Here is a 25,863-nt window from a genome sequence, read left to right as displayed (position 1 = left end):
CCACAGTAAGTAGTAACCAGATCAAGTCCATGGCGCTTAAAACCCTGCGCCAACCCCAACATGTCCCTGAAATGCAAAACTCTAAATGCAAATCCTTGGCGCTAAAGTCCCTGCGCCAATCCCAAAATATCATATAATGCAAGCAAATAAATGCAAAAGTTATTGTCCTGGCGCCAAAAAAATCCCTGCACCCATCCAGCATACCCATGAAGTGCAGGAAAAATAAAAGCAAAAATTGACATGGCGCAAAAGTTTCTGTGCCAACCCCACACCCCCATGTCCACTTCCACCCAACTGGAAGAAAAACATTGTACACATTACAAACTTTGCCAACGAACTCCACCCACAAGTCCATAGATAAAAGCCCATGGAAAATGTCCTAAACAGCAGGCCACGACATAAACACAACAGCAGTACATTAGATCACAGGCCTTACACTGCTAACATCAACCCAGGACCCAAACCACACTGTACTAAACCCAGAGGCCACCACAAAAACACAAACAGCATAAGCATTAAAACCGGCCTCCCCAATCACATACCTCTACTCAGTGACTTGTCAGATCCTTCATCATGTCACTTGTCCCCCACTGATCCGGATCCAGCGCTCTCTTCCTTGCCATCCTTCTTGACAAATCACCTGCTAATGGCATGCTCCGACCCCCAACACACACTTTGTAGACGCCCAAAATCTCGGTACCGGCCACCGCACTTGCCATCATCTCCAAAAGTAAACTTCTTGTCGCAGATGTATCCTCCGCGCTCTCCCAAGATGAAAAGATTTCCATCCTGCAGTCCAATACACACGACACACTGGCTCTGTTCCTGCCAACGGCCGCGCACAGCTGCTCCCCCTGGTGGACGCAGGGGCACACGACGCTCTCCCAAGCTGGAAGGGTTTCCAGCTTGTAGTCCAGTCCACAGAACACACTGGCTCTCTTCCTGCCAACGGCCGCGCACAGCAGCTCCCCCTGGTGGACGCAGGGGCACACTCCAAGGAAGAACCAATTGCCGTTCCTGCCAACGGTCACGCACAAAAACAAAATCCAGCCACGACCCGACTGCCTTACCGGCCCGGCGGAATACCAGCCCAAAGGGAAACTCCTCCCAGTCCGCTCTCCAGTCCTTAGGCTGTTAAGGAGTCACGGCAGCCCCCTCCAAACTTCCATCAAACTCTGGACCGACCCACCAAAGTGCACAGTGGGTGCGCAGCTCCAGGCAATGGGCCACATCGGCCCCAGCGGCACCTGGACTCTGGACCTTCCAGGGACTGGGCAACCTCAGCCCCCGCCGCCGGTACACACAACAGCGTCACCAGCAGTTGTTCCTCCACTCCTGGCACGGCTATACTGGGCCACCTACACTCTTCAAAGCCCCAGCCTGGACTTTGAAACCTGGGCCACAGCACCGCCCAGCCCGCCAGACACCTCCGCCTCAATTGGACCTCGACCTGAACCTCCAATGCACCACCCGGCCTGCAGCTTGTTCCAGTTTGATGGATGTCTCTCAGGAAGGCAGCGCTTCTCACCAGCTGCCCCTTCCCGGTAGCACCAATCCCATCCTCGTCGCCAGTGACATAAACTATGCCTCCTTCACCAATCAGGAACACCAGAAGGTAAGTAGTTTACATGTAGGTTTTATTCTCTTAGTTAGTAAGTAGAGAAAGCACTGGGACATCCATCTGGTCCAGTATCTTAGGTCTAACTGCCCTCAGTAGAACGTTGCAATCAAACCTACACCAACATTCCACCTAGAGTCCCAGTGACATCCCCACACCAACATTCCACCTAGAATGTTAGTGACATCACCGCCCTTCACCACAACACTAATAGCCATAATCAATCCCACACAGATTATGACACATATCTATACACTTTTTGCAACTTTGTGAAATAATTTTGCATCCATAGATATCCGGGAACGTCTGACTTAATCGCAGACCTTCTGGACAGTGCCACATGACCATATGCTTGCGCGTGGCATGGTGGCGTGTTTGTGAAGGGGTCTGCACTTCGTGATCGGATCCGTGCTTCAAAGACAGATCAGAACTGCATTTTCTACTGATCTAGGAACTTTCAACTTCAAAATTTCCCTTCCACACCACCTACACCTTTTCGTACTCATTATCCATTACCAATCTAGTACACAGTACATACTTGGAAGGATTTTATCAAAACTGCTATTTATCTTATAAATGGCATCAGTTATTGCCATCCCTCCTCCCCAAGAGCCACCACCACCACCAGCTGGAGGACCTTCACAACAAAAAAAGCGCAGGACTTTCAAAGACAATGAAGAGGACCAAGAAGATGAGGTAGAGGAAGAGCCTACTTCTAGCACCAAGATCGAATCATGGGTCTGCCAATTCTTTGATACTGTTGGGAGTGTACCAAAGGCTAAAGCTACCAAAGTGAAGTGCACTAAGTGTACTCAGTCGCAGACTACCTGGACAGTACTCCTACGGGGCCACCTCCATGCACCGCCACACCATTTCCAATGACCGCAGTGCTCTTAGAAAGGTTATTCCTTTTTCAGCAGGTAGTAAGCTGTCTTCCTCCACCTCATCTTCCTCAACAAATACTGTAACCGCACAGCCTGATGTCTGCAGGCTTTGGCGCGTTATTAATAAATAAATAAATAAGGAGGGCTACGGACCATTCTCCTGCGGCGACCCGCTGTAGGAAGGAAAATCCTTTTCCAAGACAGCCAACATGGAAATGGATGGCGTGGCTCCGTACAAAGCCCCTCTTCCCTTGCCATGGCAGCCTGCAAAACCCTATAAACCTATTACCACAAGCACTTAATTTTCCCTTTCAAACCTATCCTACCTTCGAATAACTTTACCACATAGCCAGTCCCAGGTAGACATAGCCACTTTAACACCATTTTTCGTCCCTAGTGGTCATGTCCAGTAACCAGATTGTCCGCGTCATGACCTTATGCCATGACTCAGACAATCTGGCTACTGCCCAAGGCCACAGGCTATACCTCAGTCAACAAAGGTATATGACTATTTTTTGTACCTACATTATGACACATGTCAAAAAATAAAACACAGGCACATTTGCAAAACCATGCTTCAATGTCCTTGCCAGTGCTCCTCACAAGTTTGCTTGTTTTATTTTTTTTAAAGTATCAAAATATATTTACATACAATAGTCATATAACTTAGCCCCCACTTGACAAAATCCATTCAGTCTTTACACAAACATTGAAGGTTGGGTCTATAATCTTTCTCAAAACTTTTGTCCACATTCGTCAAATCGCAACAAAGTTATAAGCCATCTAAAAATGTTGAGACCCCCCCCCCTCTAATTTCGCCCCCTCATGAGAAAATCCCACCAAACTTTAGAAAACCATTTATCTCTAGATCCAAAATCGTTTTGCCAAATGTTGCGCAGATTCGTCAAATTACACCACCTTTATATACCTTTACAATATTTTTGTACCCCCCTCTCTAATTTTGCCCCCTCTTGACAGAATTCCCCAAAACTTTGCAAAACCATTCCGGATTAGTTCTAGAATAAAATTGCAAAATTACATGTAGTTTTATGGAGTGGCGCAAAAGTTATAAGCCATCCAAAGACTTTTTTCCCCCCAACCCTGTAATGCAGAAATAGGTACAGATGTCTTAGGACATCTGAAGTGTCTGCGAACACCACAGAACTGCCCCAGGACATCTGGAGTGTTCGCGGACATTCGGGGGGGGGGTGAAACAACCCGTTTTTTGGCTTTTTATGGCCATATCCAATCCAATCCTCACCCCCCCCACATCCCCAGAGATAAGTTTGACAAGTGCAATGCTGCTTTTTTTAATGTTTTCACCGCGCTGTCCGCGGACCCCAAAGAAAGTCAGCGAATCCAAGATGGTGGGCGTTTCAGGAAAACAAACGCATTTCACGTTTTATCACCCCCTAATCAGAGGCCGTGTCCCCGATGTCCGTGGACCACGCAAAAGTCAGCAAATTTTTCTGGCCAATCAGAGGCCAGTCCAGACGTACAGCCAATCGGAGGCCAGTCTGCGGAGCAGACATAGATATCACAAATTTGTTTGGCTTACGTTTTGTTCATTTAAAAAAAAAATACTGGAAGGATTTATACCAAATTAACAAAAGCACGCTTTCGGGAACAAGTCACCGCTCCTGCCGCAAATTTGGTGAAAATCCATCCAGCGGTTTGGGCTGTAGGCATGAGCAAAGTTTTTTCCCATTATATCTGGGTGGAAAAAAGACATTTTGGGACCCCCCTTTAACTTTGCCCGCCCTGGACCAAACCTCACCAAACTTTGCAAAAAAATGTACAGTCGGCCATATACATTTTTTTTTTTTTTTTTTTTGCTGAGTTTGGTGAGGATTCGTCCAGGGGGAGCAAAGTTTTATAAGCCACCCAGTATCAAACGCTTCTGATGCCAATAGAAAGAGAGAATCGGTGGACACTTGTAATGAGAGGCTGAAATGGAAAGAGGAAATTCATGAACCTCATTACAGTTTCTAATAAAAACCTTCACAACTTTTGTAGATTGATGATCTGAAAAAGCATATGGCTGACGTAGTGAACAATGATGGTGGTCAGATGATTGCCCTAAACATTGGCTCAAACTGAGATGTCATCAAATCTTATACAAAAAAGCAATGTTTTGGCTAATCCAAACTATTCTTCTACTAATATTTCTTTGGCAAATAATACATATAAAGGAATGATTCTTTGTGAGCATCACTCACTAGTGTCTTCTAAACCTCCTGGCCACTCTCAAAATTAGTTTCAATTCCCAACTGTTTTTAGGGTTAGATTGAAACTCTCAGGAAACATATTCACTTTCACACCCCATATACAGAAGTGAATGCTATTTTTTTCAACCACCATTGCTAGATCCTGCTTCCGGACTTCAAACATGTGTCTTCCACGACTTTAATAAAATCCTTCACATATGCCACCATTCACGATCTCCGAGTCTAAACACATTGAAATAAAATTAAAACGACTTTCCCACTAGTCCCACATGATTCGAAAAATATGATTGGTATATGTGTACTAAAAACGCGTTCATAATATTCGGAGGATTGTAATAATTCAACAATTAAGACTTTGCTGTGACGGAGTGAATTGTCCGGGACTTCGAACGCCTGGCTTTCAGCCACTATCTCATCTGCTCACAGAAGATGGAAGCGCTTGGATTCCCAGTGTGTAAGCGCTACACAATCTGCGAAGTACAAACCAAGATATAATTGCTAACTGATACTCAATATGGTGTGGCTGATACTTGGACAGACTCCTGCAGTATTACAGCTAGCACTCATGCAACTTGCAGTGTTTGGATTCAGCAGCCACATCGGATTCCTGACATACCAAACCCTACTAAATGCTGTCACTGTTTAAAAAGTATATTTAATACTGTTCTCTTAGCGTGAAAGGTTCATCATACCTGCACACTTGTGACATATACAAACATTCCATTCATCCTCTTTAAGGTCTAGTAATCTTGGGAATTGTTTCTTGGCATACTGCGTGTTATTGGCATTCTCAGTTTTTAGCAAATGAATGGAATACAGCAGTTGTCACTGATGTCTGGTAAAAAGCACCAGGGCCTGTGTTGGGATGGGGAGAGCCCAGGAACTGGGCTAGGAGTGGGATGAGGGATCCCAGAGACTAATGGTAGCAGCTGGGGGAGCCCAGGGACTATACTGGGATCGGGGTGCGGCGATGGCACTCAATAGTTCATAGCCATTTGGACTTACTCTCCATTTGGTCTGTTTGTGGGAGCCCGACTTGCCCATATTTTGCACTGGGGGGGGGGCTCAGGCCAAAAATTTTTGAAGACCGCTGATCGAGGTCGACAAAACCATTATGTCGGTCCCGTCGACCACCTTGTCAACTACCAAGTAATTGCCTATGTCAAAGTCCACTATGCTAAATACCTCTATCGCCTAGACCTACTCAGTTACCAAGCACGTCTTCATCGTCAACGATGCCTGCTCATAGGCCCTTGGTTTCCTCTTTTTCAAAAGGAGTTTCTGTGGGCAGGGATGTCCCGTCAGCGCTGTCTTGCCTCCCCATGGCAACTCTTGTTCAGCCACTGTTTTCACTGGCTCCGTTTGCACCGAATGCGGTTCCCTGTCCAACCATGACCCTCCATCCACCGAACAACTATTACAGCAGGGTGCTGATTCAGACATGTATGCACCGAATCAAGTATTCTCCGACAAGGAAGAGGCTGTACCTTATCTTGAGGACATGCCGCCTCCACCAAAGCAGGGGTCTTCTCTACCTAAGCCAAACCCTGCTTAACCTGCTCTAGTTACACCTGTCCCAGTGGACATGCCCTACGGGCCTCCTCGGCCTCTTGCAGCTCACGTGCCCTCAAGCTGAAGTTGACACGTCTCCACACTACAGACACTAGTTTTGGAGTACCAGCAGCGGCTCCCAGCTCCACCAGTGCCTTCTCCAGCCTTGCCCCCTGCTTTTCCAGCAAATGGTTTGGTTCCTCCGCTTCCCGGCGGACCCCTCCAGGGTCTCCACTTTTTCCACCAGTTGCCCTCACAGATATAGACACAGATAATGCCAACTATCCAACAGACAATTCCCCACACACTCACTCTACAGATGAGTTTTCCTCCTGACGACACTGCTGCATGAGGGAGAAATGGCATCAGCTCATCCCAGCTCTTTTGCTGTTGACATCACGGATACAGGGTTCCGCCCGATTGATAACAGTGCAGTGTTGCGATGTCAAGTTTGGCGGAAGGCCACCAACTTCCGTCCAGAAGTCCAGTCCAAGGTGGTCGATATGCATTTGGATGTCATCAATCTATCTGGGAAGAAGGTGGATGAAAACCTGCATACCATCATGGTGGATATCTAAACGGCTTGTTCTTTGAGCACTCTGCAACGGGGTCGCCAGTCCTTTCGAACAGGACAATCAAGATTTTCAAGGACTTTGAGGGATTGTAGATTCTCTTACCATCTGCAGATGTCCCGCACTGGCGCCGTCCAAGAGGGTTACAAGGGAACATCAGTCTTCTTATCGAGGGAACCAGCAACAACGCAGAGTCTCCTCCAGAAGCCGCATGCCGAAGCAGGCCAGACCATGCCATAGTCCCGCCCCACCACTTCAACACCGCAGCACGAGGGCGTCTTGCCAACTTTGTCGAATAGTGGAAATACATCACCCCGACAAATGGGTGTTATCCATCATTCAGCCGTTGTGCCCCTGATCTCCATTGCGCTTATCCCAAAGGCACAAAACGCCTGCTTCTGGTACTAGAGGTACCAGCGGATCTGCAGGGCACTGGTTATACTCCAGATACTTTCTAGTGAAAAAGTTAGGAGGTTGGAGATCCATATTAGATCTCAGGAGGCTCCACAAATTCCTCAAGTCTCGACTTTTTTCATGGTGACACTTCAGCACACCCTGGACCAGCTAAAAAGAAGGGCATTTCCTCTGCTTGCTAGACCTACAGGACGCATACTTTCATATCCCCCTTCATTGGCAGCACTTGCGTTTTCTGATTCAAAGTCGCAGGAATAATATTACCAATTCAAGGCTCTCCCTTTCAGCCTAAAATCAGCGCCACAAGTGTTCACCAAATGACTAGCTCCAGTAGCGGCCCACCTCCGGCTTTCAGGCATTCAGCTTTACCCATATCTGGATGACTGGTTTGTGCACGCCCCATCTCTTCCTGATATCACTGGGGTTCTCATTTAACTTTGCAAATTCTTGCTTAACTCCTGCGCACTACTCGCCGTTCTTGGGCTTGCCCCTCAACACACTTGTCGCCACTCCTTTGGAGGAGACAGTGATTACCATCCTGAACACAATTCAGCAGCTGTCATGCCTGCCAATTGCTTCAGTCCGCTCCCTCATGTCCCTTCTGGGAATGATGGCCTCATGCATCCCAGTGATTCCCACACTGCCGACTCGAATGAGAACACTTCAGGTGTTTTTTGCATGTCCGTTGGCAGCAAATATCAGGGTCTTGGTAGGACCAACTTCCTTGCGCCCCATCTTTCGACAAACCCTCTAATTATGGGGTTGTCTTACTCGGGGATTCGCCTTCCGGTGCATTGGATCACAGTTAACGCAGATGCCTCCCTGGAGCTCACACTGGAGAATTCCATGTCAGAGGCGGGTGGTTGACTGAGGAAAAAGCTCTACACTGTGTTCTGGAGCTGAGAGCAGTGTTCTGGGTCCTGAAGTCCTTAAAGCCACAATTTCAGAATCGGGTGGTTCATGTTTTCACAGACAATACCACCACCATGTTCTTTATTTGCAAACAAGGAGGGTCCCGCTCCCCGGTTCTGTCTGTAAAGGCTCAAGAGCTGTGGAAATGGGTGCTGGCACACATCTTCCTTATTCCCTTCCATCTGCCAGAGAGCCACAATCCCATAGCAGATTCGCTCAGCCGGGAGCTCAAGTCCTGCCACGAGTGGGAACTTCATTTTGGCCAAGTTCTGTCTTTTCTCTGCCGGAGATCGATCTGTTGTTTTCTTCTTTATTGCTTCTCTTTTTTCCATGTACTGTTTTTTGACCTTATTTAACTTATCTACCTCATGATTGTTTCTCGGAATTGATACATGATTATGGTTATACCGCTGACTGGGTTCTTACACATCGAATGAAAGTCTCCAACATTACCTATTTACCATGTTTTACCATGTCCTTGGTCCGATCATCCCCTAATCTGTTTTACTGTTTGCCTGCCCATGGCACCCACTGAATTGAATGTAGCCTCAAAAATCTTTGTAAAATCTTGTAATTTTAGGAATGTGCTGGCAACCAAATTCATGCAACTTGTAAAACCTAACCTTCAACACCCTGACTCCTTTTTATAGATGTTGACTCATTGGTGACCCATTTAACACAAGTCACCAATGAAGCCATAGAGAGGCTTGCCCCCGAAAAAATGAAACTGGTTAAACCTGAAACAAAAAAGAACGCCTGGTTCAATGAAACTGTTCTTAAATCTAGGTTGGTTAAAAGGTCCTCTGAAATGCCGGACCCCCGAAACGCTTGCCAATTATAAAGCTGCTGTCAATAAATACAAGAAAGTTATCATTGCAGAAAAATCCACATATTTTAAAACTACCATTAACCATGCTAAATCGAGATCTAGTGAATTTATCAAAATTAGCAAAGTAGAGGGAAAAAGTGTGGTCACTGTTGACATTAAACCTAACTCCTCTTGGTGCCAATCTATCCAAGAAGAGTTTGCTTATAAAATCATAGGCCATAATATAAACATTCAGATGAAACAAACTGCCATGCCACAGATGGATCCTGCCCCTGACTATCCCTCCAGGAATATGATGACTGAGAACTTGGAATTCAAACAATGTTCTGAGACTGAAATCCTTGGCATAGTCGCTGGACTCAAACCAACCCCTTGTAAAGGTGACGTATGTCCAGCCAGTATTATTAAGGAATCCATGACCCTTTTGAGTCTATGGATTACTAGGATGGTTAATCTATCCTTCCTAAATGGCCTTGTACTATCTTCCCTTAAGGAGGTTTGGTTAACTCCCCTCCTTAAGAAAAGTTAGCTTGATCCATTGCTAGCAAAAAATTATTTTCCCATAGTCCCCTTTTTACTGAAGATTGCGGATAAAGTGGCATATCCTCAGTTGCAGGATTTCCTGGCCAAAAATTATATCTTGGGTACTTACCAGTCTGGTTTCCGAGCGCCTAATGGAACCCAGACAGCTATGCTAGATCTCAAGTCTACCCTTACTAGTATCGTGGATGAATGCCACCCAGCTCTGCTGATGCTTCTGGATCTGTCGGCTGCCTTCGACCTGGTCGACCATTCTATACTAGTCGACAGGTTGATGAGCTTGGTCGGCTTACCTGGAGGACGACAGACTGGGTGGCATCTTTTCTTGGTCTACGAGTATTAAGAGTAGCCATGTTGGGGGCCCAATCCCCTCCCGATATTCTTAATGCCGGAGTACCTCAGGGTTCTTGTATTTCACTGCCACGGTTTAATATCTTTATAAGACCACTACTGGACTTGCTTGATCACCTGGGTGTCTGCTGTACGAACTATGGTGATGACACCCAGGTGATCTTCAAGCTTTCTGGGGGTCACACATTGGACTCTGAGAGACTTAATGAAGTTTATTTGGCTATACAATCCTGGATGATCATAAATTCACTTGCCCTTAATGATCGCAAGACACACCACCTTTTTGTAGCAACCAATCACAGGTTAAATTAATGTGATGCTTGTGTATAAGAACTTCTCCATTGCTAGCATTCAGATTCCTGTGTCCACTAGCGTAAAAACAGTAGGTGTCCATGTTGATGCAGAGCTTAATATGAAAGATCATGTTTCCCATATTAGGACCTCCTGTGGTTATGTCATTTAACTCCTTAACCAAATCAGACCCTATATCTCTGAGAAAACCTTAGCATCGGCAGTTATTAACTTGAGACTCAATTATTGTAATAGTCTCTTGGCAGGATTCTCAGTCAAATATTCAGTCGCTGCAGATGGTGCAGAATAGTGCTGTTCACGCCGTTTTCGGTTTGCGAAAACATGATCACGTTTCTGAGGCCAGAAAAACTGGTTGCCTATAGTGCGCAGGATTCCTCATAATATTCTAACCTTGGCTCACAAATTCTGGTCATCCACTGCCCCTCCTTATCTTATGAAACAACTGACTCCAGAAAGACCTGCACGTGCCCTGCGATCAGGGGATTCGCACAAACGCAATCACATTTCAAATTGTCTAAATTTGGTGGATGCAACTTTTCAGTGCAGGCATCCAGGGAATGGAATGCCCTCCCAAACAAATATGTTCTATCTCTTCCCTGCTTTGCTTTAAAAAAATCAGTCAAAACACACTTTTGTGGCTAGTCCTCCTGGCTATGCATCACTCTGCTGCTCCTGTATCTCGCTATCTGTGCGTTTTGTGTGTGTGCCTTGAGGCCTGTGGGCATTTGGCACGTTAGATTGAATAAATAAATTTGAAAGGCATTGTTCCAGTTTGTTTAAAAAAATGAAATGGACCTCAATATTATGGTAATTAATGGGATGTCATGTGATTATTGTACTCTTAATGATGACGTGGTGGTGATGGTGGTTGACATTTTGGGTATGTGCACCAGTGTCACATGGTGTTGGATTCCAATTGCTAATTTCGTTAAAATTGTTAATATGATGTTTAGTACGATTTGGTCATTTTTGGTTTCCTGTACATGTATGGCTCGGGTTGCTGGTCATATTACTGTTTGCAATGTATGTAGAACGATTAGCCCTGATAATGGTGTCCGAAATGCATTGGCATTTATAGCTTTTTCTGGCAGAGGCTGCTTACTGTGGTCTTGAGGAGTAGTGACATTAATACAAATGTTTTTCAAAACATTGTGAGTGTTTGGAGTTTTTAGAGAATAACAAATAAAGGGTTTTATTACTTTGAATTCTACTCTTATCTAGTCTGTGCACTACATCAAGGATGTGCAACCCGCACCAAAGGTTTTCTGGTCTTGGTCCACGGTGTTGTGGGATGCATTCCTGTTCCCGTGGGAAGGACGGACGGTTCTTTACGCTCTTCCCTCCCCCAATACCTTTGCTAACTCGAGTTTTCATTATACTTAAACAGAACCACTGCATAATGATCCTGGTGGCCCTGGCAAATGTGGTAGTCAGACCTGCTTCACTTGTCAGTGACTCCCTGCAACCGGTTGCCCCTGCTCGCTGACCTTCTCCTCAAACGGTGGGTCCATCCTACACCACGACCCAGTGCACCTCAACTTGACGGCCTGGCTCCTGCAGCCTTAGGATTGAGAAACATACTGCTAACTACAGACTGCAGAAATGGCTTAGCCAGGGCACAAGCACCGTCTGCATTGTCCTGCTACAGAAGCAAGTTAAAGCGCTTTAGGATATGGTGTGCAACTCGACACCTAGAACCGTTGCACCTTCAGGCTGCAGAAGTCTTGCCATACCTCCTATCTTTGGCAAATGCTGGTTTAGCACACTCTTCTATCAAGGTGCATTTGCAGCCATTTTGCACTACATGCATGCCTCAGGTACACCTTCCCTTTGGTCAGAGATTAGTGAAAGAACTCCTCCAAGCACTGTTTTGCACTTTTCTCCTCTGTCCAAACTCCTGCTCCAGCTTGGGAACTCAATGTGGTCCTTTCGAAGCTAACGGGTCCTCCTTTCAAGCCTCTACACAGAGCCTCCTTAATGTTTCTCTCCTAGAAGACTGCATTCCTAGTGGCCATTACTTCAGCCGGACAAGTGGCAAACTGCAAGCCTCTCCCTACTTGGCTTCATCAGTCTAAGGTGGTCCTTCATACGAATCCCTTCCTTCATGTCGAAGGTCCCTTCGGCGTTCCACCTTAATGAACCTTTGATCCTGCAAGTGTTCTTTGGCTCTCCTCTCAAGCAGAGGGATGCCTACATTTACTAGATGTCGCCCTGGCCCTCAAGTTATATGTGGCTCGCACTAAAGTGTTCTGAAAGTTCTCTATTGTTTTTTGCGTTTGGCCCTGTCGGCAAGGGCAATAGACTTCCAAACCGCAATGTATGTATTTCTCACTGCTATTGTCTGGCCAATAGTTCCCTTCCAGGAAGACTGAGAGCACACTCGACTAAAGCCGTGGCTTCTATTACAGCGTGCCTGTCCGGTTTTACCCTGCTCGACATCTGCGGGGCAGCCATGTGGCGGTATCGATGGGGATTCCAGGGAGGAGTCTCGATTTGGCCAGGCAGTTTTTCGCAAACTGTTTGCATGAGCTTAGTTGCTTACTTCTGTTGACCTGTGCTCCCACCCTTTTGGCTGTATATATTGTGACGAATCCCAGGTTATTACCACTGCTCTCATGGAAGGTGCCGCTTCCCATGAGGCCAGGGAGGTGAGGCCACTACCGATAGTCTCCCTGGGTTGTGGTCAGCGGGGGGGGATCTCATTGGGAAGGAAACGCTCTGAGACCAGTGACGACTATCTTGGGAGAACATGGTATGCACCCCCTCCATTTCTGTCCCCTCTTTCCTCTTACCCCACTCAGTCCTCTGTGGTCCCTCTCACTCGGATATATCTGTGTAGAGTAGCCAATCCCATCCACATAGACAATACTCGGACGAGGAAGATTGAGGGCTATCCAGATGGAGTTCATACAACCACTAACTTAAAGTACAATCAAGGATGAAAAAGCCTACTGCGGAACCAACATATACAGGGTACATATGCGGTAGTCAGCAAGAGCCAAATATTACTTTTATATATAAATAAAAGTCTTTGCTAACAAACATGCCACCACTGTGTCAGACTCATAATTCTGCACTCTTACGATATGTACTGCTGTATAGTCATATTCAAGAGCACGTGAATCCATGAAAAATCCGCTGCTGGAGAAGGAATAAGTTACTTACCTGTAACGCCTGTTCTCCACCATAGGTATTTTTCATGGATTCTAATGCGACCCTCTTTGGCTGCTCTTGATGATTACTGCAACATTTTGTGCGCTGCCAAATCTGAAGATGGCCACCGCTAACATGTCTTCATAATGAATGACTAAATAACGAAAACGTTTTCAGTGGAAGATAAATAATTAAAAATGTCTGTTTATTTCCTCTTTATATTTGGGGGGTACCCCAACCCACCCATTTCCCCAGCTTTTAACCCCCCACCCTTTTTAATCCCTTACCCTACCCCCATATATACTTTTAACCAATATACAATTTTTTCACTGTATACCGTTGCCACCAGGGATGGAACCGGTCTAATTGGCTGTGGGCCGTATGACCCAGAATTACTCTAATAGAGCACTAAAGTGACAAGCAGTTAAAGTTTAGAAGTACATTGGTTTCATATTAACGAGGATTCCTAGCCTGACGACAGGGAATATTCAAGAGCATGTGAATCCATGAAACATACCAATGCTGGAGAACACGAGTTACAGGTAAGTAACATATTCCATACACACCGGCCAGGCAGGGAAGTAGGGAGACTCCCCAAAGGAGGGTTACTAATTAGTGTAAGACACTCACTTGCTGTAAGAGCGACCACGGTTGATTCTGAATACATCCTGGCTGGCCATATATCTGGGATCTGCATGGGTTCACATTTAGAGGCCACCATCATAAAGGTTTATGACCCTCCGGGTCATTCACAAACGGACATGAATATATTAAGCCATCTGCTGGAGGGTGGTGAAATCCCCCTTGATGTCCCCTCTCATCAAACTCTTGGGAGATTTCAGTGCCAAAATCCCAGGCTCTGACATAGATTAATTTGAAAAAGCTCTAAACCTATCCCCATTTACACTCCAACGAGCAACGCAAAGGGAAACAAATGGCTAAAATTGCTTTTCAGCAATGAGTTCTGTATGTTAAATGGTTGGACTAATGGGGACATACCAGGTAACTACACTAGAGTAACAGATGTAAGCTGAGCCATCTTGAATTACTGCTTTATCTAGGCACCTGCCGTCTCATTCATTTTGGGACTTAACATGGAATATAGAGATGAAAGCGATCACTTTCCCCTGACCGTGACATGCGCCTCCAACTTCCAAAAGAAAGAGTGACAACACAGGTGAACTGGCAATTCCTCTGGCAATCGCATTATCTGCTTGTCAGGCAATCTAATCAAGGGTAACAAACTAGTAACTATGAGAAGTAAGGAGCTAGTCAAACTAGAGTGGGAGTTGCACCTTATTACACGAGACACAGAGATGGGGGTGCCAGTGACACCTAATAGGCATACAAACTATCTAGCGAGTACGAGAACTTTATTGAGCAACTGATTTTGTTGACTTTCCCTCCAATTTCAAGTAGACATTGTAATTTTACCAACAAAAGGCTAATTGGGTCTATTGTTCATGCAAACAAGTTTGACAGCTGCATTCGTGATAGAAAAAGAGTGTTAAGAGGTGGTCTTGGAAATGCAGCTAGGTTATACCTAGACCCTCTCAAACTTGCAAGTTGCAATTTGTATTTGAAATTTAGATCTAGAGTGGCTACACAACCATAGACTTACACAAGGTCTGGAATGTTGGAGGAAATGAATCCAGACATGTAATAAAAAATATGCACGCTCATTCTGGCACCTTTTAAATGACCCTTCTAGGTAACATAACCTGACTGAAGGTGCGTCAAAGGAGCCTTGGGAGACCTTTATTGGAGATGCTCTGGGATACAAAATAGGCACAGAGGAACATTCTGTGACTGGTCCAAACTGGGTATTTAAACGTAAAGAAGAGGACCTAGTCTGTTACTTTAAAAAAAGAGTAAGGACTCTAGGGCACCAGGGTGTGATGGAGTCTGCAATGCCCTGATGAGATTGAACCCAGTTATTTGGGGGGAGATTTGATTTTGATTGATTTGATTTATTTATAGAGCGCTTTACACCAAGGCGCTGTACATTGGAACAACAAAATACAGAGTAATAACAATAACTTTATGAGCAAATTACAACTTGAATCATTCAGCAAAACAGTGCAAAGAGCAATTGACTGAGAGGGGGGGTGGAGTGGGAACAGGTGTGTTGCGGGAGGGGCAGGGGAAGGATTGAATAAATGCAATAGGAGGGCAGGATGAAAGTAAAGGTAGAGGGGAGAGAGGGATTAAAAGAGGGGAAAAAGAACAGGGGGGGGGGGGGAATTTACATCCCCCTCTTAAAATGTATCAGTAGGACAGGCAAACGCCTGGAGACCTGGAAGACGAGCAGTGCAGTACCTGTTTATAAACATGGACTCTATGGCGGTCCTAAGAGCCATTGCATTTTAGCGATTCTCGACACACCAGCTAAGATTTTTTGAGAGATTTCTACTCGTGGACTTGATGGATTGTGTTAACCAAAGGCAAATCGTACTGTGTAATCAAACCACTTTCCATATGTCCTAATCTAATCTGACCGACAACACCCTGACATTAGTAGCCCTGATAAAGTGCTTGGGGATTCCACAATCAAGCGGTCTATGTAGCACTTTACGATTTTAACGTTGGATTTGATACCGTGTATAGTAACAAGCTCTGGCAAAAGCTTAATGAATGCGGCCTGCCCAAGGATCTATTAAACATCATTGGCTCCCTTTATCAAAACACCTCCATTACAATAAGACTGAACATAAAGGGAACCTTAACTACACTGATTCCAACTCATACAGGCCTAAAACATATCTGTATCTTGGGCCCATTTCTATTCAACCTTTATTTGTCTGACTTCTCAGAATATTGAACGGCACAATCGTATCCACCCAGAATGGGCACCTCCCAAATAACGTGGCTGGGATACGTCGATGATTTACTACTCAGTCTTACACCTAAAGGATCACAAGGCCTTCTGGTTCATCTAGCTGAATTTCCTAGAATACATAATTTTAAGATTAAATCCTCTTAAACCATGGTCATGATGACCATTTGGAAGGGTAGGAAAAAAGCGGATAAATCCTAGATGGACTTTGAATGGGGAGGTAGTCAAATGTGTAATGGAATATAAATATCTTGGTGTTGGCATTGACCATCGTCTGAACTGGGGCCCTCGCTTCGAAAAGCTGGAAATAACGATCGGGCAACAGATGGGAGCCATCAAACGTTTCACAATCCTGCATGCGGGTTACTCCCTACCCTCTTTAATCGCTGTTTATAAGGCCAAAATAGTATCTAAAACGCACATATAGGGTAAAAAGAGAGAAAAGAAATTGCAAAAATGAGTTTTTTTGTATCAACTCTATGCTGAATTTTTATTCCGATAGAATTCCTGAAAAGTGAAATTAACATATTTTCGGTAAGGGGGGCACTACAAGAATATCAATGTGCAACTCATTATTGGAAACTAACAAACGCAGAGAATCAATATGTGCTTAGCCTTTTATATGTAAAAGCAAATAAATGATTGAAGCTAGCCACAAAGACAACATGGGCCAATAAATGTATTGTTTGGGAAAACATGGAGCCAAAGGTTAAACATTAATATACATAGCATCACTAGACACACATTTAAAAGGATTCTGAAGGAACATCCATACCTTGGACAAGGAATGAAACTGGGTTAATTTATTCACCAAAGCCACAGTAGAAATCATTTTTTTTTTTTTTTTTTTGGTAAACTATTTTTATTAACCATTTTCATTTCAACATTTACACGAGCGAAATTCAGCATCACATGTGACATAGTTAAGAACCCCCAGAGGAGCCAGCACTATATTTAAATGGGTTCCCTAATACTTTCATCCGCATGGTAAACATGAGGATGACATTTTATCTGGTGGATTCACTACAAGTCATCAGGCCAGGCAGTCCCAGTCGAGAGAGGGAACTCTGGTGTAGATTATGTGGGATGAGTGAGATTGGATCTTCCAAACACTTGATGTGCCATTGTAGAGCAACCCACAAATTTAGAAGAAATTGCCTACGATCAACAGGAATTGGAAGTGGGCTAAGTATTGAGGGGATGCGACTTGAAACCTCTATTTGAAGAGTAACCTTATTTAGCTTATCTACTATTTAACTACTCTGTGGGTCACTAATAAAAAAATTCTTGAAGTTATATCGTGAGGATTCTCAACTAGGTAATTTCTAAATTAGATCGCAGATTTGGTGGGGGGGGGGAGTTGTACTTTGTATTAATTGCGACATTTGGCAAATTGGATTGTTAAATGCTGATGAAATATCCTGTTTATTGACTTAATAAATGTTCTTATTCATAAAAAGTCATGTCTATTTTAAATGATAAAAAATAATCTGCATCTAATGGGAACACTTAATAGTTTTCTAGTAATCTATAATGTATTTTTGTTAAACATTAAATGGGCTTAATTTTGGCTTTATTTGCAACTTTATTTTTGCTCCATCAAAGGGGTTTGGTCAAAATCCTTTTGTATTAAGCATTTGTGAGTTTAGCCTTGCCATGTTTGTTTTGCAGGATGACCGGTCACTGATCAACCTACATCTGATGCACACCAGCTACTTCCTCTTCGTGATGGTGATTACAATGTTCTGCTATGCAGTCATAAAAGGCAGACCCAGCAAACTGCGGCAAAGTAATACTGATTTCTGCCCTGAAAAGGTAAAGTTTCAGCATGACAGTGTTTTAATGAGACGAGCAGAGAGCAAATAAGATAAATATTGGAAGCATGCATATATTTTAGTATTTTGGGCTTTTTCTGCTTGTTGATGAAATCTCTGCAATATCAATCTGTGTCTCTACAGCTGGTTGAGGTACTAGACATTGGTTAAGCAGCAATTTTATATTCCAGTCCTGTGAGCAACCAATCTGGTCAGCCCCGAACCCTTCTTGATTTAAAAAAAAATTGCTAGTTATCCTCGCCCGTGAGGTGTTGTACTCCGATTAAATAAAAAGGTATATCCATACTTCTATGTCCAATTTCGCAAAACTAGCTTCCTTTTACTTGAGGGACTTGGCACCCTTTTGCACAGGGTAACGTTGAATGTTTCAGCGTCCTGAAAATATGTATATTGTCATTCTTATCGCTACATTGGCATGCCTCGCAAATGGCTTTAGCATGTGTGTGTGTGGCAGTTTTCGTGCTTTAACTGTAAAGGCAGAGTAAGAACTTCCTTGGGTGGTGATGCACTGGTGACAGGGCATACACGACTCTTTTCTTGAGACTACGGAGGCATTAGCCTTTCAATCGTACCGGTTTTGGCTTTTTGATGGGAAGAAGCTAGAAATAATCATTGAAGCAAATGCTGAAACAAACTATCCGTATTTAGTATGAGAAAATACATCTAAAGCCTTATTGGGGCAATCGTTAACGCTGTGTAGGCTCAGAATGCAGCTGAACGATTTTAAGAGGAACTTGGAACCCTGGCGCTCAATCATGTTAGGCTGGTGTACAGAAGTATGCCAGCCAAAAATATGCATAGTAATATAATCACAGTTCTTTGATATGGATTATTCTGGACACTTAGATTACAATAAATTTAACAAAAAGAAAAACACTCTCACATTTGGATTGCCGGATTTCCCATTTGGGATTAATGGCATGGAGCTTCCCCATGAACCTCTTCCCATCAGCTTCCCTCCCCTGACTCATCCTGACGACAGCAAAGGGAAGGATTCCTACCCATTTTCTTTACCCAGATGTTCAGCAACCATTAGGAAGCTTCTGAAGACTTGGGGGGGTGGGGGGGGGGGGGGAGGGAGCAGGGGGGGATCGATATAAACTGGGAAACTACAGAAAATAAACATGGCTCTGCAAGCCACATTTGCTTTCTGGTATAGTATGGTAATGTTTATTTGTAAAGCACCTATACACAGGCAAGTGTTTCAAAGTGCTCAAGGAGGGAGGGGACAAAGGGAAAAAAACAAGTCATTCAGAACCTTTGAATTTCTGAACGATCCGATTCCGCACAGGCAAGTAAGTGCATATAATACAATAAACAGTGTAGATAACAGCAAATGGGTCTGAGGACGATTCTGCAGTTTTTCAAAGTGCATTGAGGCGCCACCATGCAAGGAGGGGATACAGGGAAGACAGACTATCTTCAAGACATGGTACGTTCAGATCGTGCTAGTGCACTGACGGTACAGAAGAGGGCAAGGGGAACCGGAGCATGGGGGATCCAAGTGCGCCCAGTTAGTCAGAGAACTGGGTAAGTGCTGAGAGATGACCTTTCTCACGGGTAATTGACCAAGTGCAGTAGCCATGCAGCAAATGCAGGCCTAGAGGCAAGTGCGAGAGGACTGGCGAGGGTGTCGGGGACCTGTGAGAGACTGAGGTATACCTGGCGGCCAGTCAGACAAGCTGTGTAGAAAAGGAGGGAAAGAGAGATAGAGAGATAGAGAGAGAGAGAGGTTAGCAGGGTAGAGGAAAAAAAGGAAGAGGAGTAGAGGAAAGTCTTGAGGAGTTTCCGGTACTTATGAGATCCGGCTCAAGATAGAGGGCGGCAGGGAGGCTATTCAGAGTGAGGCCTCAGCTGAGGATGAAGATCTCCCTCCAAATTTCTGCTTGGAGAACCGGCTCACTCGCAGAAGATTGGAGGTAGATGAGCGGAGTGCTCGGGAGGGACAGTATTTAGGTAGGAAATGTTGCAGATAGGTAGGTCCCAGTCCCTAGAAAGCCTTGTGGGCAATGCAGAGGATTTTGAACTTGATCCTTGCAGCAACGAGGAGCCAGTGGAGGGATTTCAGCACCGGAGAGATGTGGTCCCTGGGCTTGAGGCGAAGGATAAGTATTGCGGTTCTGTTCTGGATGAGTTTCAGAGGGTGCAGAGTAGAGGCAGGGAGGTTGATAACGAGGCTGTTGCACTAGTCCAATCTAGAAAAAAACAGGGCTCTGTAGACAGTGAGCCTCTGGGGAAAGGTGAGAAAACGAAGTGTACCGATGAGGAGGTGCAGCTGGTAGTTGAACTTTTTAGAGATGTCCAAAATCTGAGTTGAGAAGGATAGAGTGGAGTCGAAGATGACCCCAAGGTTTTTTGCATCATTGTGTTCAGGTTTATATGTACACAATGATTGTCGATGCCATGAAATGGCTGCGTGTTGCATGGTGGCATGTCGACTTCAATGTTTTTTTAGGCATGAGAAAGGACAGTGACTTCTTAGTGGAGACATTGCTTCACCTCAAATTCTTGCTTATACAACTCAAGTTAAAAAAAACAACTAACGTTTTGTGGAATGAAATGGTGCACTACCTGTCAAAAACAGGTTTGGGCCACGGCACAATATGACAGTCTTTAATTTTCACTTGCCTATCCACCTCCGCTCTGCCTGATTTTATATTTACTGAGTAATGTAGTGCCTCCAATTCCTTCATATTGCACATAGCCAGTAATCTCGCTAGTAAAAGGATTGCCACACACCACACGGGGATCTGAACAGGAGTGCTAGTTTAATTATTTCTTCTGTAAATCGAAGTTTAATATTGTTGTCTTATTTTCACTATCAAATTCTGAGCCCCCACGGTAAGCAGAACCTATCTACAACAGAGTTAGTTACATAGCTATGACGAATATGGAGGCAGCCTTTTGGGACATGAATGTACCTCCCTGTTAACCTAGAATTGGCCAAATCATAATTTCCCATGAAGGATTGATGTTGGGCGAGCAGGAGAATTTCCCTGATTTGAACTTAAGCAGCTCCAACCAAAGAACACATTCTTTGGGATTGGCTACCTGAAAAAGTAATTAAAAACTGATGAAGGCTCCCTGAACTGTGTGAATAGTGGTTCTAGGCAAATGGCACCCACCGCAGCTGCTCAATGTGGCTTTGTGTGAATTGGATGCATTTGACTCACCCAGAGCTTGTATTTTTTGTATACAAACTATTGACCCTTTTTAACGTTAAACATTATTTCATTGGAATCATTTATGTTCGACTAAAGTCCACAAGGCATCATTTTAAGTATGGGGACCTGTTATTAAAATAACAATTGTGGTTTTAACTATTTTTCAGAATATATAACTAACTCAAATCAAGGGTTTAATTTGCGATTTAACAGTAAGACTGTGCTCATTCGAAGCAAATTTCTCCAACTTTGTTCTGCATTGTTTACGTGCACGTACCGTTCCATCTGCAACATAGCCGTCTTTATGCTGACTGCACTCTGCTGTGTTCCAGACAGAAGTGTGTGGGCGACATCATTTCTCTGCATTGCTTTGTTGTATACTGGTGCTGAAAGGACAATAGCTATATTTATTGTTGCATGACTTGTGCTGGGGTTTAATACTTGCATTCCTCATTCATGCCTCTTGGAAAAGGGCTAACAGCTTAAACCAATATCTCGCAACCCAACAGGGCTATCTTTCTAGTTCTACAATGCGAGTTTTTATTTTATAAAAATACTCATTTGCAAATGTAAAGGATAAAACGTTGTTGCCACTAAGACCTGTTGCCTATCTTTATTATTGTACATTTGCCTTTGAAGGGAATTCCAAATGCTTCCCCTTCTGAATGTCTGCCCCATTGCCAATCACCCTCTTTGCTCAGCTGCTTTGTGTTGATTTTCTGTTTGGATTACCACCTAGTGAACACAAAGAGCCCGATTCATGGAATAAATTGTGCGCAAGTCCCCGTTCGTCGATTCATGGAACACAGTGCGCGGGACATACCTGGGACTTGCACGGAATCGAGCTGGTCCAACACGTCACTGCAATAAAACGAAGGTCTTGCGCAAGACTCCCAGCGAAGGGCCGGCCGGCCCTGCGCAGGCACTGAAAAAGGGGGCAGAACACGAGCAGTGGGGAAGAACATGCAAAAATATGGGCGTTACAAGGGACGTTCCACAGTCGAACAATGACACCCCCCCATACGCGTGACAAACAGCTGTATTCATGAAATTAAACAGGGATCGCCGGCACACAAAAAACGGACACATCACCTATGCCACGCGATAGCAGGCGTAAATGTGCACACAAACAGTGCATAAAAAGCCTGCGTGATCAACAAACGCACATATACAATTACGATGAATGGTACCGTTAGTTGCAGCAGTGATCGTGGGACATAGCAGAAGGTGGAGGATGACCAGGGCCCAGATCTTCCACCAAAGGACCACCCTTTTTGGGATGCCTGACGACCAGGTCTATGCCAGGAGCCCCCCCCCCCTCTCCTATCCTCTTAGACATAGTCACGAAGTGTGACGATGACCTCACATCACCAACCCTGTGCTCCCAAGCACTGAGCCCCTTGCAAAAAGTTCTCACGGTACTGCATTTTTTTGTCCACTAGATCATTCCAGTGGATCACCGCCATAGTTGGGGGCATTTCAAAGGCGACTCAGTCACGCTGCCTACACCAGGTGTTGGCCATAATAACTGCACGTCCCTCTATCTGCCGGCATATATAAATATTTCTGAGGCTTGTGGAATCTGCTTAGATCACATGCTGTGCATAGGCCGACATCTAGTGGAAGCTGCTGAGTATTACAGTTTGTTTTTCGAAACTCGAAAATGGGCATCGACACAGGGCGTGCCAGTAATACTATCCCTAGTGTGACGTCCACTGTACCCAAGATCCCTCACGCGTCTAGGATCCTCAGATTGTTTTTTTCCGCCATACTGGTCGGAAGCATTTTGCTGTTCCCCTGGCCTTAGCCATACTTTTGCTAAAAATTTAAAAGAATAATCTATTGACATCCTTCCCCACCCCAACGTCGAACTTCGTCACTCGACGCCGGCTGGAGAAGAAATCGACCGTCGGCTGCTGCACGACGGATTTGGGCCTCGGAAGGCCTCTGGCCTCAGCCCGGGCCTTGGAAGGCCTCTGGCCTCGGCCCTGCAAGTAGGGAGAGTGGGGGGTGGTATATACTCTACACTCTTGGTATATAAGTACACCTTATACATTTCCTACACTTAACAGCTCGCTGCCTCAAGGTGCATATGGAGGGTACCCCTTTTCAATTCTGCCCCAAGTGCAATCGCAAATACCCTTGGGTCGACAGGCACGCCACGTGCAATCTCTGCTTGCCGAGGGACCACCCCGAAGCGAACTGCAGAGCGTGTAGTAGGTTTAAACCTAAGACACTTAAGGACCGTTCGACGAAGCGTTGGGCCCACCACGCCAGGCAGGCGGCCATGGCAGCGGAGGGCGCCTTCAGCGACGGCAGCGACGCCGTACTTTCGGACGGCGAGGGCATTACGGTGTCGAAAGACAGCCGAGCGCAGGTCCCCGACCTCGGAAGGTCGTCCGGCAGGGCGGCTATGGGGAAGACCCCCGGCGACACACGCGCTTCACATACTACACACACTAAACACACTAAGTCCAACCGAGACTCGACGACGTCGAGTTCTCGGAAAGAGGCACAAACAGAACGGTCCGCTTCAGTGTCCTCTGGGCGCTCTCGATCAAGATCGCCGCATGACTCCAGGCAATCATCCACTCTTGCCAAGAGTGCCTCGCTCCCTAGGCTAACAGAAGTTCGATCGTCAGAAGACGACTTCCACCCCCAGGCTGCGCTCCAGGAGTCGGAGCCCGCAGTTAAAATCGGCGAGGCCCCACGCTCGAAGGACAGGGACACCACCCCCGATCCTCGACGCCAGGCGTCGAAAACCTCCGGAGCCACGAAAGGACAGGGAAAACACTTTTCCACTCACGGGGAGGGGGGAAAACAGCAGAAGAAACAACCTTTGCACTCTTCCACACCTGTGAAACACACCACTCCCCCTAGACAGACAGACAAAACCAGGTCTGCTGATATGTCTGAAACCAGCAAAGCTACGCAAGATAAATCCCATAGACTTGCTGAGAGAGTCATTCCCAGTTCCAAAAAATGGTCCAGTGAAGACATAGATAGGGTCATGTCAAGAATGTCTTCTTTAGCTGACTTTTATGATAAAAATCCAGAACATTTCCTCTCGTATGACCCACAAGGGGCGACACCCTCAGGCTCTAAGGATCCTATCCCCCCGAATAAAAAGCCCCGGTTTGAAACACCGATGAGGTCAGACCCCTTCGAGGTACAACCATACTCAAGACCATACTCGCTGTATCAAGGAGAGGCTTCCTTTGATGAGGACCAAGAATTTGGCATGGTAGAAGAGCAAACCGGGACGGGCTACTGTGGGGATGATGAGGACCAGGAAGAGGAAGAGGAAGAGGAGGACCCGGAAACATACAGGGTAGACTCCCCGGTAGAGAACGAAGCCCCGATTACCGACTCCCAGGTCGATAACCAACCCCTCCTAAACGAGGTTCTCGCACGCGCAGCAGAACACTTCCACATTGACACCCACGGTGTCCAGGAGGAGAGGGACTTCGCAGAAGAGTTAGTGGGAGAAAGGAGGCCTGTTGCCCAGACCATCCCTATCCTTAAGTCCATTCAGCGGAGAATAGATCCGTCCCTGGAGAACCCGAACCTCACCAGAGCAGTCAATCCGAGGGTTGAAAAACTTTTCAGGGCGACCCAGTCTGACCCTGTCTATATAAGAGGACATCTGAAGCCAGACTCCCTAGTTGTCACCAACACTCGTAAGAGGGCTGGAACACCCTTGTCATCGTCCGAAGCTCCTCCTGACAAGGAGAGCAAAAAACTATACGGTTTCGGCAGGAAAGTAGCCTCAACGTCCGCCTATCAAGCAAGGATTGCAAACTCCACCACCCTGTTGGCCAGTTACAACTGCCATCAGTGGGAAGAAGTCGCAGCACTCCTAGCCTCTGCTCCTGAACCTTTAAAGGGCCAGTTAGCTCGGATTTCCGCAGAGGGTAGAGCCGTGTCTGGTTGCATTTTGAAAGCAACCTTCGACGCTGCAGACAACGCAGGCAGATTGATAGCGGATGGCACTGTTATCAAAAGACATGCGTGGTTACGGCAGTCTGGTTTTAAGGCAGAAACCCAGGCATCATTGTTGGACAAACCGATCTGTTGTTTGGTAAGGCGGTCAAAGACGCACTGAAGAATGCCAAGGACGAATACGAAACACTCAAGTCCCTTGGCCAGTTAACCAATAAACCCCCTAACCAGAGAGGGAATAGTAATTTTCATTGCCCACGCGGCCAAAATTCCCAGAGAGGATCTAACTATTCCCAGGGGCAGGGTACACAGTGGAACAACAACCAACAGTCTACCCAGGGGTACGGCAGTGGTAATGAGAGGTCGTGGTAAAGGCAGAGGCAGCCCCAACAAGGGAGGCGGCACGCCTCCACCAAAGCAGTGACGCTCAGTTCAGGGTCCCTTCTCACGCAACCCCAGTAGGGGGACGCATTTCCACCTTCACCCAGGCTTGGGAAGGGATCACATCAGACAGATGGGTGCTGTCAACAGTATTCACAGGATATTGTATAGAACTACTGAGCGTCCCCGGGACCATCCTCCACGACAAAGAGTACACTCTTTAGAACATCAGAAGATTCTCCTCGAGGAGATCGCCATTCTGCTACAAAAGGACACGATAGAACTTGTCCCGGGACACCAGGTAAACAAGGGTATTTATTCAACTTACTTCCTTGTGCCAA

General features: G+C 45.6%; 1 protein-coding gene across 1 annotated transcript in view; it reads left to right on the top strand.

Annotated features, from left to right (window-relative positions):
- Positions 1 to 25,863, top strand: part of TMEM248 (transmembrane protein 248) — a 313,604-nt gene that overhangs the window by 259,750 nt on the left and 27,991 nt on the right. Inside the window, exon 6 of the mRNA XM_069614858.1 lies at positions 17,872 to 18,015. Coding sequence (XP_069470959.1) covers positions 17,872 to 18,015 — 144 coding nt within the window. The remainder of the gene's footprint in view (positions 1 to 17,871; positions 18,016 to 25,863) is intronic.

The sequence above is a fragment of the Ambystoma mexicanum genome, chromosome 9 (genome assembly GCF_040938575.1).
Source record: "Ambystoma mexicanum isolate Mex_15411 chromosome 9, UKY_AmexF1_1, whole genome shotgun sequence".
NCBI lineage: Eukaryota > Metazoa > Chordata > Amphibia > Caudata > Ambystomatidae > Ambystoma > Ambystoma mexicanum.
Note: the sequence above shows the minus strand (reverse complement) of the source record. Positions and strands in the feature narration are given on the sequence as shown.